The 18,767-nt window shown below is 43.0% G+C and overlaps 1 protein-coding gene across 4 annotated transcripts; it reads left to right on the top strand.

The window, feature by feature from the left end:
* Nucleotides 1–1,803: 1,803 nt before the first annotated feature.
* Nucleotides 1,804–8,905, top strand: LOC311289566 (E3 ubiquitin/ISG15 ligase TRIM25-like). Of its 4 annotated transcripts, XR_014627143.1 has the most exons (5): nucleotides 1,807–2,445; nucleotides 3,402–3,497; nucleotides 3,585–5,721; nucleotides 6,081–6,543; nucleotides 7,406–7,543. XR_014627143.1 is itself a non-coding variant. In XM_084407673.1 (4 exons), exons 1-4 carry the CDS (start codon nucleotides 1,864–1,866, stop codon nucleotides 7,706–7,708), a joined length of 1,215 nt encoding a protein of 404 aa, XP_084263799.1. In that variant the 5' UTR covers nucleotides 1,804–1,863; the 3' UTR covers nucleotides 7,709–8,893. The 4 variants fall into 4 exon arrangements, 2 of the variants coding, with proteins under 2 accessions (XP_084263799.1, XP_084263800.1); XM_084407673.1 differs by lacking the exon at nucleotides 6,081–6,543 and having other exon boundaries at nucleotides 1,804–2,445; nucleotides 3,585–3,818; nucleotides 7,406–8,893; XR_014627144.1 differs by having other exon boundaries at nucleotides 3,585–6,543.
* Nucleotides 8,906–18,767: the final 9,862 nt, after the last annotated feature.

Raw genomic sequence — 18,767 nt, 5'->3', positions numbered from 1 at the left:
GCTGACCGACCATGCCCCTCAACAGTGGATGGCCCGGGCTAAAGATACCAACGCCAGGGTGACCCGCTGGTTCCTCGCGCTCCAGGACTTCCACTTCGAAGTGCGACATCGGGCCGGGGCCGCCAACGCCGATGGGCTCTCACGGATGTGGACAGCTTTTTCAGGTCTGTCAGGGGTCATTCCCCACCCACCCCTTGTTTCACCCCTACTATCTCTCGTTCCCAGGGCCAGAACGACGCTTAGGGGGGGGGGGGATGTGACGAGTCTCTCTGGGCATATCAGCGTCGCCCTGGCAACCAACGCACAACACCTGCACGTCCTCATCACGGGCTGATCGGTCACAGCTGCAGCCCGTCATCAAGCGGCTGTAAAAGCCGCCACTTCTCTCACTTCAGCAGACAACCCGTCTCATGCTGAACGTGCTGATACTAACCCTTTGTTTCTCGTCTAAACAGAAGGCAGCGAGTGACCGACAGCCCGACCGAGCACGCCTGGACACCCACCTTCACGAGCACGAGGACTTCACAGGAGCACCAGCCACGAAGACAGCATTCATCTCATTTCACCGCGTTCACCCGTTGTTGAAGTATTTTCAATAAATCCACCCTCCGGGGCTACTTTTCACCCCGAGCGACCTTGTTGTGTGATTTCTCACCCGTGACAGAAGGAAAAAGACAGAGGATTAAAATGAGCAAGTAGACATCCCCAAGAGACAAAGGAGGCCTTGGACTACCTGATGTGAGGATTCTGAGTTGGACTGGATCAAGATAGAACAGAAACCGGCCTCTGTATAACTCTGTGTAACTGCAGATACATGTGATAACCTGAAATCAATATGGCAGAAGGATTTGGGGATTAACATCTATGATAATGACTGGCGGTACATCCTATCTAATGTGAGTAAGAACATATGGGAAGCTAGGGGGAATTTCATTCAGTACAAAATTGTACATAGATATTATTATACACCATCTAGGCTTTACAGGATGGGGATAGCTGTAAATAATCTAATACTGGAAATGTAATGAAGAGGAGGGTACTTATTTACATTTTATTTTGTTATGTTCTTTAGTTCACCCATTCTGGTGTAAAATTCTGACAGTATTTGAAGAGTCGATGGGGTCTAATTTACCTGTGGAACCACGACTATGCCTTCTTGGAGATAAATCAGTGATACCCAACATAGCAAAAAATACATTTACCCTTATTAAGAGAGGTTGTATTACAGCTGCCAGGATGATTTTATGAAATTGGAAATACCCAAAAAACCCAGACCTGAAAGACTGGGTTGATGGGATGATTGAAACTGCATCATATGAGAGCATGTTGGGGAGACTGCATAATGAGGGAGAAATGAAAAAACATGGGATCATTTTTGGCAGCATGTAAAAATGGTGTAAATGAATAGGACTGCTTAACAATTGTTTAATTTCCATGTGCTTTTGGTTGTATTCCACTGATAGTGACTAGTGGCTGAATCTGTAATTGCAAAGGTGATTACTGAATAATGAGATGATGTACTTGTTTTGACTGTTGAACAATAAAAAAAAATTGAATTATAAAAAAAGGAAGCACCATTATGTATGTTACATTGTGTAAGCATGAGGGTAAAGCTGATGCAATTTCCAGGGCCCTCTCTTTTTCGCGGGATGTCATGGCGATGAGAGGCACGGACCAGTGATTCTCCGTGTTAGAAGTGTCTGGGGTTGCAGACGGAAACCCACTACACTAGGAGTGAAGAACCTGCTTTACAGATTTGCAGACACATCACTCAAACACAGAAACAAGAAACAGGAAACAGGAAACCCTTCAGTTCAGAGACTGAAACCGAAGTGAAGTTGAGCTGGTGTGTGTTTGTGTCTCATGCAGAAAATGGCAGAAGACAGAATTTCTCAGGATGAGTTCCTGTGTTCAGTGTGTCTGGATCTCCTGAAGGATCCAGTGACCACTTCCTGTGGACACAGTTTCTGTGAGAGCTGTATTACAGGCTGCTGGGATCAGGAGGATCAGATGAGAGTCTACAGCTGCCCTCAGTGCAAACAGACCTTCAGTCCAAGACCTGCTTTAGCTAGAAACACCATGCTGGCTGAAGTGGTGGAGAAACTGAAGAAGACTAAACCTCCTGCTGACTGTTACGCTGGAGTTGGAGATGTGCAGTGTGACGTCTGTGCTGTAAGAAAACGCAAAGCCGTCAAGTCCTGTCTGGGGTGTCTGGAGTCTTACTGTCAGAGTCACCTTGAACAACATGAGAGTTTCTTTAATGAAAAGAAACACAATCTGACTGATGCCACTGGACGACTGCAGGAGATGATCTGCCAAACACATGATAAACTCCTTGAGGTTTTCTGCCGCACTGATCAGAAGTTTATATGTCTGCTGTGTACGATGGATGAACATAAAAACCACGACACTGTATCAGCTGCAGCGCAGAGGACAGAGAAACAGGTATGAACTATAAAGTAGACACTGATGAAATAATGTTCACCCATATGATCAGGTAACATCATTCATCACTGTAGACGTCAGCAGAAGTGAACAGAAGCTGCAAGTGGACTTTGCAGTGTTTTTGTGCTCCGTACTGAACTTAACAGAAAATATGGTGAAAATGCACCGTAAACATGTTTATCAAAACAAACTTTTGTAAAACAGGCTTTGATGAAGCAACATAAATTAATAGAAAATGAAACTGATTGTTTGACTAAATATATCTTTGTCAAGAATAACACAAGTTAAATGCAGCGACAGACAAAAACTGGGCATGACTGGACAAGGCATGATTTGGCTAGGAAAATAGGATCTGTCAGGGCAGGACACAAGGGGAACATTTGACGATGATCTGGCACAGGACTGCAAACACAAGGAGAATAAATAGGAAGCAGACAAGGCAGGTGATTAGGGAAAACAGGTGGGGCAAATGAATCAATGATCAATTAACAAAATGGGCAGGAAAAACACTATCCACATGCTGCTCAGCACAAGACAAAACATAACATGAAAGCTTGTGGTCGATGGAAACACGAATTGCGTGCTAAACAGAACACAACACAACACAACACCACACGCAGACAGAAGAGAGTACGGCCAGAGCAAACTCGAAACCACATGCTCACACAACAAGACAGTGCACGAGAACGAGCGAATGCTCATCCTGTGAACTCACAACAGAATAAAAACACATGGAGCATGAATGTCCGAATCCCGGCAGTGCTGGAACACCACGCTTCGAACATGAAACAAGGCTCACAGACAAGAGACTGTACGCTCACACAAAGACAAGACAATACAGGAGTGTCAGAACTCTGGCACAAAACCAAGAATAAACTAGACCAAAGTGACAGAACCCTGACAGATATAGTGACAGCAGTATAAACTGACATCTCTGTTATTGATTTGTGGTGCAGAAGCAGCTGAAGGAGACGCAGAGGTCGTTCCAGCAGAGGATCCAGCAGAGAGAGAAAGATCTTCAGCAGCTGAGAGAGGCTGTGGCGTCTCATAAGGTGAGTGTGGAGAAGAAGAGAAGTTTGAGAAGTCTCAGTCAGGACTCACTGAAGCTCACTGTGTGATTGAGATGTGTGTCCTAACAGCGCTCTGCACAGACAGCAGTGGAGGACAGTGAGAGGATCTTCACTGAGCTCATCCGCTCCATTGAGAGAAGCCGCTCTGAGGCGACACAGCGGATCAGAGATCAGGAAAAGACTGCAGTGAGTCGAGCTGAAGCACGACTGGAGCGACTGGAGCAGGAGATCAATGATCTGAGGAGGAGAGACGCTGAGCTGGAGCAGCTTTCACACACACAGGATCACATCCATTTCCTGCAGGTAACAGAGATCTAGAAGAACAGGGCCATAGTGGACTTGAGCAAGAGACTCACAGAGAAACATTTCATGAGAGCAGAATGAGCTGTTGACTAAAGTGTTGTCAGGAATTCAGTTTGTTGTGTTATATAATATTAAGGTAGATTCACATCTGATCGTATTGTTTAAAAAAAGAAGAAAAAAAAGACGACACTTATAAATGCATTTTAGCTCTGGAAATCTCTTAGGAACCAATATTCTATGAGCTTTTTCTTCTGGGAGATATTTAGCTGCCAAACTCCACTAGTGCCATGAACAGTTAAAAAATTCCTTTACATTTAAACTTTTTTTCAACCAAATGTTTCCTCCTGGTTTCTAATAACTAATTGTTTTCTGTATGACTTTATCAGTCTCTCACATGCTTGTGGAGGACTTTTGGTCCACTCTTCTTTACAACATTACTTCAGTTCATTGAGGTTTGCGGGCATTTGTTTATTCACAGCTCTCTGAAGGCCTCGCCACAGCATTTCATTTCAATTGGGTTGAGGTCTGGACTTGATTCTTTTCTTTTTCAGCCATTCTGTTGTAGAATTGTTGGTGCCTTGGAATCACTGTCCTGTTGCATCACCCAATTTCGACCAAGTTTAAGCCGTCAGACAGATGACCTCACATTTGACTCTAGAATAGTTAGATATACAGAGGAGTTCATGGCCGACTCAATAGCCCTATTTGGACGGGATTAGCTTTACAAAGGGAAGATTGAGTAATGTAATTTTACCAGAGTGCTTTCGACCTTCTTTTTAATCTGAATGGTCTTTGGAAAACACTTGGTTTTGCCACAGATTTGACGTCCCACCGTCTAGAACTCAACTGAATGCTGTTTTCAAGCGTGTCCATTCTTGAAAAATCTCATGGGCTTAGTATTACCTGAGGATATTTTTCCGGACCTTCTTACACAAGGTAAAAGTCGCCGTAATCTTAACTTACATTGTACGTAATTATTACTGAAATGGCACATTCGGACTGGACTAAAATCACTGAGAAGCTCTAGTAATAATTACTTTACTCCACCTCTCCATTTTAAACTAATCCAGTCCGCATAGGGCTTATGACTGCAAGAATCCAGGTCCTGTGGCTGCAAAATAAGCCAGAAATCACCACCCCTCCACCACCATGCTTGACATTTGAAATGAGGTGTTTTTGCTGATATGCTGTGTTTGTTTTTTCCAAACGTGGCGCTGTGCAGTATGACAAACATCTCCACTTTGGTCTTTCTGTCCAAAGGACATTGTTCCAGAAGTCTTGTGGTTTGTTCAGATGCAACTTTGCATGCCATGCTAAGCCATGCTGCCATATTCTTTTTAGTGAGAAGAGGCTTTCTTCTGGCAACTCATCCAAACATGTCATACTTGTCCAGTCTTTTTCTAATTGTTCAGTCATGAACTTTAAAATTTAACATGTTAACTGAGGCTTGTAGAGACTGAAGTGTTGATCTGTGTACTTGGTTATTATATAATCATCAGTCAGACACACTTACAAATGCAGTTCAACTCTGGAAAGAAAATATGTTCTAAGCTCTTTCTTCTGGAAGATATATTTAGCTCCCAAACTCCACTAGCACCACCAACAGTTCAAAGCTTAACTCACATTTAAACTTAATTTTTATTCTGATTTCTTATATCATGGTGAAATTGATGGTACCAATTTTGAGTAATGTTCACCAAATTGCTTCAAGTGATTTTCAAACCTGATGGATGTGCAGTTTCATAATTGTTTGACCTTTCCCTTGAGGATCATACCCATGGGTATCTCAATCTAGATTGCATGGTGCACTACCCAGATGACTCCCTGTGCGCCTTATATCACGCTGGGCTCAAAGATCAAGCGAAGGCATATCTGCCCGTGGATGGCCCTCAAGGGATATTCTGTGAGTATGCAGTACTCTCCAGCTGTGGTTCCCCCTTCACAGTGATTGAAGAGGAGGAGGACCCCTAATACGGTTGTAGTGACTAAAGTGCAATTAGTCACTTCCTTTAGATGCCATTACAGGGAATTCAATACTGCTCCAATGATGGAGATGGTATGATTCAATGGTTTAGTTTATTCACATAAAAAAGGAAATAAACAAAAATAAACAATAGTACAATGGCAGTTATCCAAAACAAATTTATTGTGAACAGCAATAACACCAGCAAGCAGGTGTCACTATATTGACATATACAAATACATTGAATGGCTAACGAATATCCGGCTACGCCTCTGCCGTCCACCCCTTTGGCTCCACAGGGCTCCTGCTTCCCTCCGGTTCCTCCTTCATCATTGCTTCCACCAGATCGGCCTCTGTCTTTCAAGCCTCCGGTTCCACCACAGTCCCGCGAGCCTGTGTCTCTGCCTTGACCCTCCAGATCAGTGGTGTTACCCTAGGTCTTCGCACTTTGACTCCGTATGGATCTGAACCTCTCTCAGCAGCACCTCGGTCCTTGGTCAATTGGTCCCCTGGTTCTACCCGGACCCAACGCAGAAGCTCCACCCTGGCACCTCCCTCCATTGGATCCACCGTGGGCTCTTCCTCCAACAGCTCCTCCATGGTCAGCTCCTCCACCGCCAGTGCCACTGTGGTCCCGAGGGTTCTGGTCCCCTTCCCTCCACTTTGGTGTATTGTTTGTTTATGAATCCTTCGAGTGGCTAGGAGCCGAAGGAGCATGGAGCTGATGAGTTGACAGGCTGAGGAGGAGTCATGGACTTGGAGGTCAGAGGAGTAGCCAGAAAATCTGTAAAAAAAAAAATTGTTTGGTTCCTGTTCCTGTTTTATACCAGTGTCATATGCTGCAATTAAATCCTCATCTCATTGTGTTACTGTGTTAACGGGTCATTGGCACCATAGATCTCATATAAAGGCTAGATGTCTTAAGGCGGGGTCACTTCCGGCATCACCGGCGGCCATCTTACCACAGGGCTCTGTAAATTAAGGTGAATGATCAGCACGCACACAAATCCTCTTATCTCGCTGAAATCTTGACGGATTTACAAACGGTTTGGTTTCTTACAAACGTCATTAACGTGGCTATAATTCTTTCATATGGAAGTCCATTGTTATAATTATTCATATGTATGCAGTGTCATAGCTACATCTCTGACGTTTATAACAAACCAAACCGTTTGAAAATCGGTAGAAAATTGAGCAAGTTATGGTTATTTAAAAGTACATGCACCATGTTACGAGTGAGCGAGCACCCTGTGGTAAGATGGCTGCCGTGTGCGGACGTCGACCTCCATTGGCCAGCAGCGCGGACGAGACATTTAGCCTTTATTATATGATATCTATGATTGGCACCCCCTCCTGATAGAAACAGCCCTGAATCTGTCACACAGATGTGCTTTGTGTGTTACATTTATGTTATTAGCAGATGCTTTATATAGGAACTGTTTACGAAATTATTTGGATGATAGTGCAAATGGCAAATACTAGAATATGTAGTTCTAATGTAATTTAATGAATATGAGATGAAGCTGATGCTGTGAAAGAGTTGGATTGAGGAGAAAATCTGACAGTATTGCAGGTTATTGGCTGAAGGGTGGAGGTGATGAGCTTTGATTTCTGTTTTCTTTAGAGTTTCCAGTCTCTCTCAGCTCCTCCTGAATTTACAGACGTAAATGACAATCCCTTCAGTTCTCTCTCCACTTTTGATGGTGTGAGAGAATCTGTCCTTCAGCTGAGAGACAAACTGGAGAATTTCTGCGAAGAGGAGTTCAAGAAGATCTTTGACAGAGAAGTCCAGGAGATTCTGCTCTCAGAAATGATCCTCCATCATCTAATGCTGCCTTCACGTGCTATGGAAAAGATGATATTTTCCACTTGTGAACTGGTATTTACCAGTGTGTTGTGTTCAAGTGCTTTTGTTGTCGTAATGTAGTACCCGCAAGGTCTGTGTCAGTAGAGTATCTTTTTTATCTTTACAAAAAAAAAAAAAAAAAGTGTGGTGCTTTCTGATGATTAAAACATAATTAATAATTAAAAAAAAATAAAACATGACATAAAATGATTAAATATGAACCAAGGAAATTGCGGCGAAGTTGAAAATTGAGTGTTAACGCATTATATTACAATCGTTAATGACACAACATTGTATAGGCTACAAAAACTATCCGCTAACAGTATTCACGACTCTTGCGTTGCTCTCCGCCATTTTGAAAAGGTCAAAGGTTATCTCATCTCGGCAACTCGTGCATCAAAATATTCTACGAGTTGCCCAGTTGAAAATACCACATGAGGGGGTGTTCATGTGCATTTTCCATGTCGGCTTTTGGTATTTACCATAATTACCATAGCACGTGAAGGCACCATAATATCATGTAGAATGTTCATATTAGAAATGTCTTAGGAACAGATTTAGGGATAATTTTCTCTTGACATGATAATCACACTCTTCACATCTGTTGATTTCCACAGTCACTTTCACCAATATTGTTCCTAAGACCAGAAAGGACTTCCTACAATGTAAGTCACTAAGAAAACAAGCAAAAAAACTCACTGAGTGTTTTCATGTTCTTCCTGTAGAAGGTGAAAGAAAACATGACAGAAAAGTTTTAGAGTTGATCATGTAAATCAGTGGTTCTCAATCCTGGTCCTGGGGACACATTTTATATGTCTCCTTTATCTGACACTCCCAGTTCAGTTCATAGAGCTCTTTCCTAACGAGATGATGATCTGAATCAGGTGTGTTAAATGAGGGAGACATACAAACTGTGCAGAGCTGTGGGTCCCCAGGACCAGGATTGAGAACCACTGATGTAAATGATGATTTGCACAGGATATCTGATTAAATGTACACTGCTGAAATGTTGAACATGAAGATTTGAGTTACACTGAAAATAATATAACATTGATTTAACCAGAAAAATTTGAGGTAATAATTCACACAAAGTATTTTTTAACTTAAGTCACCATGAATCATTAAATTTGGTTGAACTTGTAATTTTCCTTGCCAAGGTAAATCATTTTACAAAAAATAAACAGACAAAATTTTTTGAGATGTCATCCTTTTATATTATTCTGTACACTCAAAAATAGTTTTTCAATGAACTTAATCCAATTGTGTGGAAAAGTTGTTGTGGCGAGAAGGACAAGGCCGAGGGCCGTGACAGAGCGGTGCAAGGCCGGTGACGTGATTACTGATGAGCGACACCTGCGCAATGCACCGGTCTCGTATCTCTCACTGAGGAGCGGAAGCATAAAAGGAGGAGTGACGACAGTGGAGATCGAGAGAGGCCAGGCCTGGATTTATGTTTTGTTTTGTTTTATTATATGTGACAGCAGTCGTCCGTGAGGGGCTGCTGTCTTTTACTTTCATTTTGTATTTTTGTAACGAAAGTAAAATACAGCAGCCCCTCACAGATGACTGCTGTCACATAAAATAAAACATAAACATCAAATAAAATCCAGGCCTGGCCTCTCTCCCTCTTCACTGTCTCACTCCTCCTTTATGCTTCCCCTCCTCCGTGAGAGATACGAGACCCGGTGCGTCGCGCAGGTGTCACTCATCAGTAATCACGCCACCGGCCTCGCACCGCTCTCTCTCTGCCTTCGGCCTCGTCCTGCTCGCCACAGTTGTCCTTAAGTTTTGTCTGTACAACAAAACTAAAACAAGTTCATTTAAAAAAAAAGATATGTTTTGTTGAACCAACTTAATAGATTTATGTTCCTGTGTTATATAATTAATATCAAAAGCTTGCCAGCATGCTAAAGACAATTACAGTACGTTATTTATTATTATATGTAACAAACAGGATGAGCAAGTAAGAAGAGACTGGTCTCAGTGTACGTTAACGCAACAATGTACTAAAAGCCAAAAGATTTTTCCTTTATATTTTTCTTTGTACAGATGTTAACATTATCAAAACAATCCCTGTTTACACAGACCTGCGAAAACCACTTAAATCTCTGTATCTGCTGCCATGCCAGTAGATGGCGATGTCGTTTTGCAAAGAAACACTACGCTGAACACGTAATGAGTGCAGTTTCCTTTCGAGGGAACTCGCGCTGTGTCGAGAATCGACACATTGGGGAACGTCTTCAGCGTGTGAAATATGAAGTCTGTATAGAACTAGTCCAATCTTGATTGGTGTTGCGGCATGACGTCACTCGTACGTCACATGTGACGGTGATGCGGACGCCGGAACATAACAGCGTCAGCTTCTGTTCTTCAGCAAGCGTTCTCTGTGAAACTGTCTGTCTTATTTGGTGTTCTTTTGTCTATCCCCCCCACACACATATATTATAATGGCGACAGCAAAGAAAAGCAAGCAATTCAGGCAGTGTGCGTCCCCTTGCCCACGCTATCTAAGTGAGGGTGACACACTCTCGCAGTTGTGTGTCAAACTGCAGTTGTGTGTCTCGCAGTTGCAGTTGAAACTGTCTGTCTTATTTGGTGTTGTTTTGTCTATCCCCCCCACACACATATATTATAATGGCGACAGCAAAGAAAAGCAAGCAATTCAGGCAGTGTGCGTCCCCTTGCCCACGCTATCTAAGCGAGGGTGACACACACTCGCTGTGCGTTGTTTGTTTGGGAGCAGAGCATACACGGGCAGCGCTCGAGGGCACTGTCTGTGCCAATTGTGATCAAATGCCCCTTTGAACGCTCCAGTCCCGCCTGTGCCTGTTCGATGAAACAGGCCAGGCACGCGCTCCCCATGGATCAGGTGGCGCTTGCATTCATTGGGATCGTAGATGGAGCTGGTTGAGGATGTTGAGACGGCTTAGGTCCTTTCTCAACATTCAGACGCCAGCTCCATCGGTCCCACTCACAGATCAAAAGCCGCTCTGCGGCTTCTTCCGCCTGTGAAACGGACCCGATGCTCGAACTATCTGGCTCCGAGAAGCTAGATGTTATGAGCATCGAGGCAGGAGAATGCAAGGATTCGCCACCCCATTATCCTGCCTTTGAGGAGCTGCTGGAGGTTGTGACCAGGGCTGTAAATAAATTACACATCGACTGGCCATCAGAGAAGCAGGAAGCGACCAAGAAAAGCTCAATGAAAAACTCAATGAGCGCTTCCTGCAAGCTCGGTCACAACCTTCGCGCTGGAGACTCCTATTTATCTCTAATCTCCACACAGAGGGGTCGAGATTGTGGGACAAGCCCTTCTCTTCGCGCTTATCAAGCCCTAATGTACATCATTGTTCTACCATCATGGGCTCAAAAGAGAAGGGCTATGGGATGATGCCGCGGGTTGAAGAGACATTGCATCACATTTCTCGCCTGACGCTGCATCATTCCTGAGGGCTCCGGCGCTTCCCTCCAAGCCCTGTCGTACAACATCGGCCTAGGTTGGGAAAGCGTATATGGCAGCAGCAACAACATCTCGCTCCTTCGTAGAGCCCTCAGGAAATCGATGTTTGCCTCCCGCCGCTAAATGCGCTTCGGGACGCATCGGTTTCCAGCGAATGCGAATCGCAGTGTCCACCCAAAAATATTGCGGCCCTGTCAATTTCGCTTCCTCTCATGAGGCTTGTAGAAAAAATATATCAGTTAGCTCCTGCCAGTCAACTGCTTCAGGTCACCGAAACTCAAAATATGACATCCGAGGCCAGTCCATACAGACTGGTCCCCCTAGTAGACTATTTAGACACCTGGAAGGGTCTTCAAAATATATCTCAGTGGGTTCAGTTTTCAGAATTCAGTTCGAGTATTGTCCACCAAGGTTCAACGGGGCCGTACACACGCTTGTCAGCCCCGAGCAGGGTCAGGTCATGGAACAGGAAGCTCAGTCCCTCCTAGCAAAGGAAGCCATAGAGCAGGTTCCTCCTCAAGAGAGGGGAGCCGGGTTCTAAAGCCGGTACTTCATAGTTCTCAAGAAGGATGGGGGGTTAACGTCTTATTATAGATCTCAGGGTACTGAATCGGTCTCTGAGGAGATTCAGGTTCAAAATGCTAACTATACCGTTAATCGTGAGTCAGATCAGGTCCGAGGACTGGTTTGTCATGATAGATCTAAAAGACGCTTACTTCCATATATCCATCCTTCCCCAACACAGGAAGTTTCTAAGGTTTGCTTTAGGGGAAAAGCGTATCAATACAGAGTTCTTCCATTTGGCCTAGCACTGTCACCTCGCACCTTCACGAAATGCATGGATGCTGCTCTTGCTCCGTTGAGACCTTCAAGGCATTCACATCCTCAATTATACCGACGGTTGGCTCATTCTAGCACAGTCAGAGGAGATGGCGGTTCAACATCGAGATGTTGTTCTGCACCATCTAAGGTGCTTGGGATTGAGACTCAATGTCAAGAAGAGTTTACTAATTCCTCTACAGCAGAGGTCTTCAATCCTGCTCCTGGAGAGCCACTGTCCTGCAGAGTTTAGTTCCAACCTGCTTCAGCACACCTGCCTTTGAATAATCAAGCAATTCTGAAGTGGTTGATGAGCTGATTCAGGTGTGTTTGATTAGGGTTGGAACTAAACTTTGCAGGACAGTGGCTCTCCAGGAGCAGGATTGAAGACCTCTGCTCTACAGAGAACTATTTTTCTAGGAGTAGTATGGGACTCAGTCACGATGCGGGCACAACTGTCTCCTGCTTGTATAAACACCATCTTGACTACAGTAACGAGTATCAAGCTAGGCCAGGCCATCACTGTCAAACATTTTCGAAAGGGTTCTGGATCTTCTAGCAGCAGCGTCTAACATGATACCTTTTGGCCTGCTGTATATGAGGGCCCTGAAGTGGTGGCTCAGAACCAGAGGGGGAACCCATTTCGCACGATCAAAGTAACACGCAGATGCCGTCATTCTTTGATAATGTGGAAGAAACCATGGTTCCTGTCCCAAGGCCCTGTGTTAGGGAGAACATTTTTGCCAACGGATACATCCCTCACAGGAAGGCCGCTACACCAGGGGTCTCTGGAAGGAATACCATCTCTCTTGGCACATCAATTGCCTAGAAATGCTGGCTGTATTTCTGGCACTCAGACATTTCCTTCCAGACCTCAGAGGCCATCATGTTCTAGTTCGAACAGACAATACGTAGGTGGTCTCTTACATAATTCGGCAGGGGTGCCTGAGATCGCGCCCACTATGCAAATTGGCACATCAGGTTCTTCTGTGGTCCCAGGGCAAACTTTTCTCAGTCAGAGCTATGTTTATCCCTGGGGACGAAAATGTGGGAAGTGGATCTGGTCGCCTCTCACAAGAACACCCACTGTCCGCTCTGGTTCTCCCTCACTCACCCAGCTCCCTTGGGACTGGATGCCATGGTGCAGGCGTGGCCGAGGCAACGCCTGTACGCATTTCCCCCGATCGCTCTGCTCCCAGAGGTTCTAGAGAGGGTCCGGCGGTACGGGATCAGCTTGCTCCTAGTAGCCCCGTACTGGCCGGCTAAAGTATGGTTTTCGGACATCATAACTCTTCTAGCAGGCCCTCTGTGGCAAATCCCGATCAGGAGGGACCTTCTTTCTCAGGCCATGGGGACAATATTTCACCCTCGGCCGGAGCTGTGGAAACTGTGGCTCTGGCCCCTGAGGGGGACCAACTCATAAATGCTGGTCTCTCAAACGAGGTTGTTGAGACCATCCTACACTCTAGAGCCCCCTCCACGAGGAAATTGTATGCATTAAAATGGAATGTATTCAATTTATGGTGCAGAGAACATCAGTTGGACCCAGTTAACCCCCTGAGATCAGCAATCACGCCGGCGTGATCTGCTCGCTTTTATCTTTATCAGTGCAAAAGAGACTCAAAATACTCTGTTGATTTTGATCTTACATACTTGTGTTATACATCAATCGATCCTGTTAAGTGTGTATTTTTTTTGTGTATACTCACAATAAAAACAAACTGTTGTGCTTTTCGCCAAATAAAGAAAAATAAACATGATGCGAGTTCTGCCTACTCTCTGTCAGTGTAGTCCATTCTGAAATGCGTCCGAAAATGAACTGTAACTCAGCGAATACTCAGTCAAACAGGCATACAAACACACAGGCATGAAGCTTGAATTCTCTTCTTTAAATGAAGTATTTTTTATAAAAAACAAATATTCTCAGTTTATGTAATATGTATGAAAAGAGAGAGATGTCAGTCGTTCTCTTTCAGCTCATTATGTTTTAATGTGACCCCGCCCACGGAGAGCACGCGCTATTCAAACGCAAATGATCTGAGGCGATCCATGCAAACATGTGAACGCCCACACGCTGGATAACACACACAGCGAGTTATTAGAGTCATGTAATTTACGACGCTGTGAGGAATAATACTATCTTAATAATAATCCTGGAAAATTTACCTCAGAAGTGCTGGAAGTTTCATTTCGAGGAGCAACGGGTCCAGCTGAGGAATAGGTCAGTTCTATATTTGCTTTGTTCTAATCGCAATAGTGTCTGTACACGCAAAAAGACTGTTTAAATATGAATCGCGTTTCTGTGTGTGAATGAATTAACAGCTTTTACCAAACTCTATTGCTATACTGAGATGAGTAAAAATCGACTACAAAAATCGGATAGATTATGTAGTTTTTACTGTATATAAATACTGCCACATCTATATATATATATATATAATATATAGTATATTTTTTTTTAATCTAGATTAATCTAGATTAATTTTGAAATGAATCTAGATTAATCTAGATTAAAATGGCTCATTTGAATTCTGCCGAAGGCATTCAGAATATGTGTGCTACCCAAATAATGACTATAAAAGTAAGTCTTTGAGAACGGGTTTCTTAAGCCAGGTGGCGCATTAGACCAGGGGCTCATCTCCTGTTTCCAAAATGCATCACAAACTGCTTGAGAAAGCTGTTCTACTCATAGACTGTAAAAGGTTACTACTGTACTGTTACCGTCCGTAGGCAACATTAGGTAGCCTAGGCCTATGCTATAGAGTGCCGAAGTTATGACGTCACTTTGTAGGCCAAAACGCGGAAGTGAGTTAGCATTTTAGCACTTCCGGTTCCCTCGCCCTAAAGTCTATGGGTTTTTTGAATGGGTTTTTGTTAAATCGCCTGAAATAAGGTCTGTGGTTAACAAAGCCTCTAAATATTTTCACATTTTGATCTATGACATAAGACACACCAGTTATAACCTGCTTGTTAAGTTATTTTTTTAAACTTTATTGTGTCTTAAAAACGGTGGTTGCTAACAAGTTGCTAAAAGTTGCTAAAAGGGACTACATCCTTTGGCGGAGACTTTAGACGTCATCATGACAAACAGGAAATCTCTCACTAGCCCGCGTTTCAAAAATATGAAGGCTACAAGAACATTTCATCTCCTGAAGGAACTGTATAATTTTTTATTTTCCCCTTCTATATATTAATTCATATGTTATTATCCTCTGGTCTGTACATGTCAGTTTTTGTTGTGCAGGTTGCACAGTATTTGTAGTGTATTGTCCTGTGCATTGTTCATAATAAAGTTCGTTTCAGCCTCACGTTCTTAGAAGTTTATCTTTCAGTTAATATACGTATAACGTTATATATTTAGTCTTTTCAAATTGTAGTTTTTCCAAATATTGTTGTACACAGAATTCTGATATTAAGGTAACCGATTACCAGTTCTTTATTTCTGTGGAGAGACTGTAGTTCGACAATGGTGTTTTGTTTTGTCCCGAGATGCAACCACAAGTCGTCAAATGAAAGATGCTCGTTTTACCGTTTTACGTCTGATGTTACCCAGCGGAGACTCTGGGTTCGTGCTGTAAGGTAAGCTCACACAACAATGATTTCCATGTGAACACCGTATTTACTCCCTTAATGTGACCACGACGAAACTTTAATGGTGCATATTGCTTAACACGCTAATGTTACTTTGACGGTCAGATGGAGTTAAAAAGGCTAGCAAGAATAAACGTTTTTCAGAACCAAATCAACAGCTAAAATACCTTTTGTCTTTCTCTTAAAATATCTAAAAGCTTGTTTATTTTGCCACTGTTTAATAGATTAGATCCGCTGCAGTTTTATTAAAGGCTAACGTTACGCCGAGAAATGTGTTTAATTAAAATATTCAAAATAATACCTGGTTTATTGACTTTTATTGTAACTTGTTTGGATATAATTATAGAAAGGGTGGGTCCTGCACCCTGATATTTGTGAACTTGGCTTTTACCCACTTATATGATTGTATTTGTAAACAGCATTAGTTAAAGCTGAAGCTTGTGGAAGCTTGATGATGACGTTGATCCGCGACCATGGTGTGCTGTAGTCCGTTTATAGCCTACCGTTAGCATTTTATATCTGACGGCTTTATTTAGGCTTCAAAATGTATCAATTTCACTCAATCACTCTCACACTCACTCACTCATTCACTCACACACTCTCTCCCTCACTCCTTCACACTCATTGACTCACTCTCACACTCACTGACTCACTCACTCCCTGACCACACACTCCCTTAATCTCACACTCACTCCCACACCCTCACTCCCCCACTCACTGACTCCCTCACTCAAACACTCATTCACTCTCACTCCCTGACTCACTCAATCGCACACTCACTGACACACTCACTCACCACACACTCAAACACTCTCACTCCCTGACTCACTACACACTCACCCAATCTCACTCACTCCCACACTCTCACACCACTCACAGACTCACTCACTCCCACACTCAAACACTCATTCACTCCCACACTCACTCACTCACTCATTTGGCAGACGCTTATATCCAAAGCGACTTACATTGTAATCAAGGTACACATTTTACATTTTGTCAGTTTGTACATTTTCTTGCTTTACCTGGGAATCGAACCCATGACCTTGGCGTTGCTAGCGCCAACGCTCTACTGTTTGAGCTACAGGAAAGCCACTTATAGTCACTCACTCACTTATACACACACACACACATTTTTAATGACACCTTTTCAATGTTTTCAAGGATGCGGAGTGGGTTGGACGTGTCGATCATGGCAGTAGGGTGATAGTACGCACTGTACGAGCCAACTCTGTCGGCATGAGGGTTGCCCTTAGCAAGTCTGAGGAAGCTGTAAGTTTAATTGTGAAACAAAGAGTAGTTTGCTTACCACCAATGTTTTAAATGTAATAGCTTGACTGTTTTTTTTTTTTTTTTCATAGATATTGCAGCAGTACTACATTTCAATCAGGCCACACTATGTTGTTGCAGACAAAGGCTGCAATCGATTTTTTATCTCTGTGTCTGGAGAAAAGGTTCATAGTGTCTCCCAAGATATGAATCACCTCCATTCAATGTACATACATACACAGATTCTTGTACACATGTCTGAATGTATAATCTCAATTACATCTTGTCAGTCACAGTCATTTAATGATTAACATGTTTTTTTAAATTTTATTTCAACAGCTATAAACAGGTAGTGTCAACAAGCCAGGACGTGCGTCGGGCGGTGTGGATGGTGGGAAAAAACTTTCAAGAAAAACAAAAAAAAATTCTTGAATTATATTTGACCCGTACCACTGGTGCTGTCGACAACGACGAATTGGTGGAGGCAGCAGAACTGCTCTCCACTATGGCTGGGTATGGCTCTTTATGTATCGAGCACATAACAAATATAAGTATTTGTACATTATATTACTATCAATGTTGTATTTCTCACTTATACAGGACTCGTTTGGAAGAGGGGACAGCAGAAGCAGCAGCAGTTCCAGAGTCAAGTGCACGGCGTTCATTTGGCCAATTCTTGGAAACATTTCCTGTGACTTTGCAGGGCCATCCAAGAGGCAGCGATGTTCCTCAGGATTTTTTGAGGCTCGGGCATTTTATGATAAGTGGCGCATGGACCAGTATAGTCTCAGAAGAGACTATCTTCTCAGTAAGTCTTCAAATCTATCAATATAGCATTGGCACTCATTAATTTGACATTGATTCACTGTGACAAATGACTTGCATTAGTATAGTATTGTCATTCTGTCTTTCAGGTCACTTCAACCTACGGAGGCCTTCGGCGGGCAAAGTACAAAGGATGATTGGTCAGGAGGGCTGGACCACTAATTGTCCTAAGGCTGAGGAGGTGGTGCGGTTGTGGAAGCCACCCACAAAAAAAAAGGTTGAGACCGACCCTTATGTGTGTCATTGTGTGGCAGAGCAGGCCTGGACAGGCCTAGCTCTTAAAGATTTTGGGCCTCCAAAAGGTCTCGGTAAGAAAACATTTCATCTAATTTTAATGTCTGATAATAAAAAATACTACAGTTTAGTTTTTTTATTCGCTTTGGTCACACAATGTTTTCCTCATTACAGGAGTGGTTGCAACCAGAACATTTCAGCCGGATGACATTATATGCGATTATCATGGGCAAGTCATCCCAGCTGCTGAAGGGAGAGCAATGATGGCAAACCTTCAGGATGAGGCAGGCTACCTGTTTTTTTTTTTAAATCAGGCCAAAATAGCCTGTGTGTGGATGCACAAACCTTCCCCTGTGTTTGTCATCCACAAGCAGATACGTTTGGTAGGCGTATCAATCACTCCTCCAAATCAGCCAATGTAAAGCCCTTTTGTTGCACTTTGACGATCGACGGCCAACAAAAGGAGGTGGTTTTATTCAAAGCACTCGTACGAATCCTTGTCGACTCCGAATTGAAATTTGATTACGGGGTCAATAGGAAATCCTTTCGTGGTGAAGGGTTAGACCTTCAATGGTTGGATGAGTAGGCCCCATTCAAACATGTGTAACATTTAATTTGTTTACACACAGTATAGTTTTCCTGTATATAGTTTTCAAAATTTATTATAGTTTTTTTTTTGTTATGTTTTCAGTTATCGGTAGTTATGGTTAATTTTTTTATGTTTTATTCATTAAAAACCCACTTTAATTTTTATTAAGCACACTTGTTTAAAAAAAAAAAAAAAAAAATCCAACAAAAAAAAAACTAAAAAGTAACAAAACCCCCTCAAAAAAAATTTTTTTTAACCCAGCCTCTGACTTTACACAAAGCAGTGCAATGTCAGTGCCGGTCCCAAGCCCGGATAAATGGGGAGGGTTTTAACTCACTTATGGTGCACTTTGT

Source organism: Rutilus rutilus, assembly GCF_951802725.1.
Source record: "Rutilus rutilus genome assembly, chromosome: 4".
Lineage (NCBI taxonomy): Eukaryota > Metazoa > Chordata > Actinopteri > Cypriniformes > Leuciscidae > Rutilus > Rutilus rutilus.
The sequence above is the reverse complement of the archived record's forward strand: the minus strand, read 5'-3'. Positions and strand labels throughout refer to the sequence as shown.

Excerpts from the sequence above, each read along its gene's own strand:
- LOC311289566 (XM_084407673.1), top strand. The coding sequence starts at position 1,864 with ATGCAGAAAATGGCAGAAGACAGAATTTCTCAGGATGAGTTCCTGTGT. Across the intron at positions 3,498-3,584 it reads AGGCTGTGGCGTCTCATAAG|CGCTCTGCACAGACAGCAGT; the intron begins GTGAGTGTGGAG and ends GTGTCCTAACAG. Across the intron at positions 3,819-7,405 it reads ATCACATCCATTTCCTGCAG|AGTTTCCAGTCTCTCTCAGC; the intron begins GTAACAGAGATC and ends TGTTTTCTTTAG.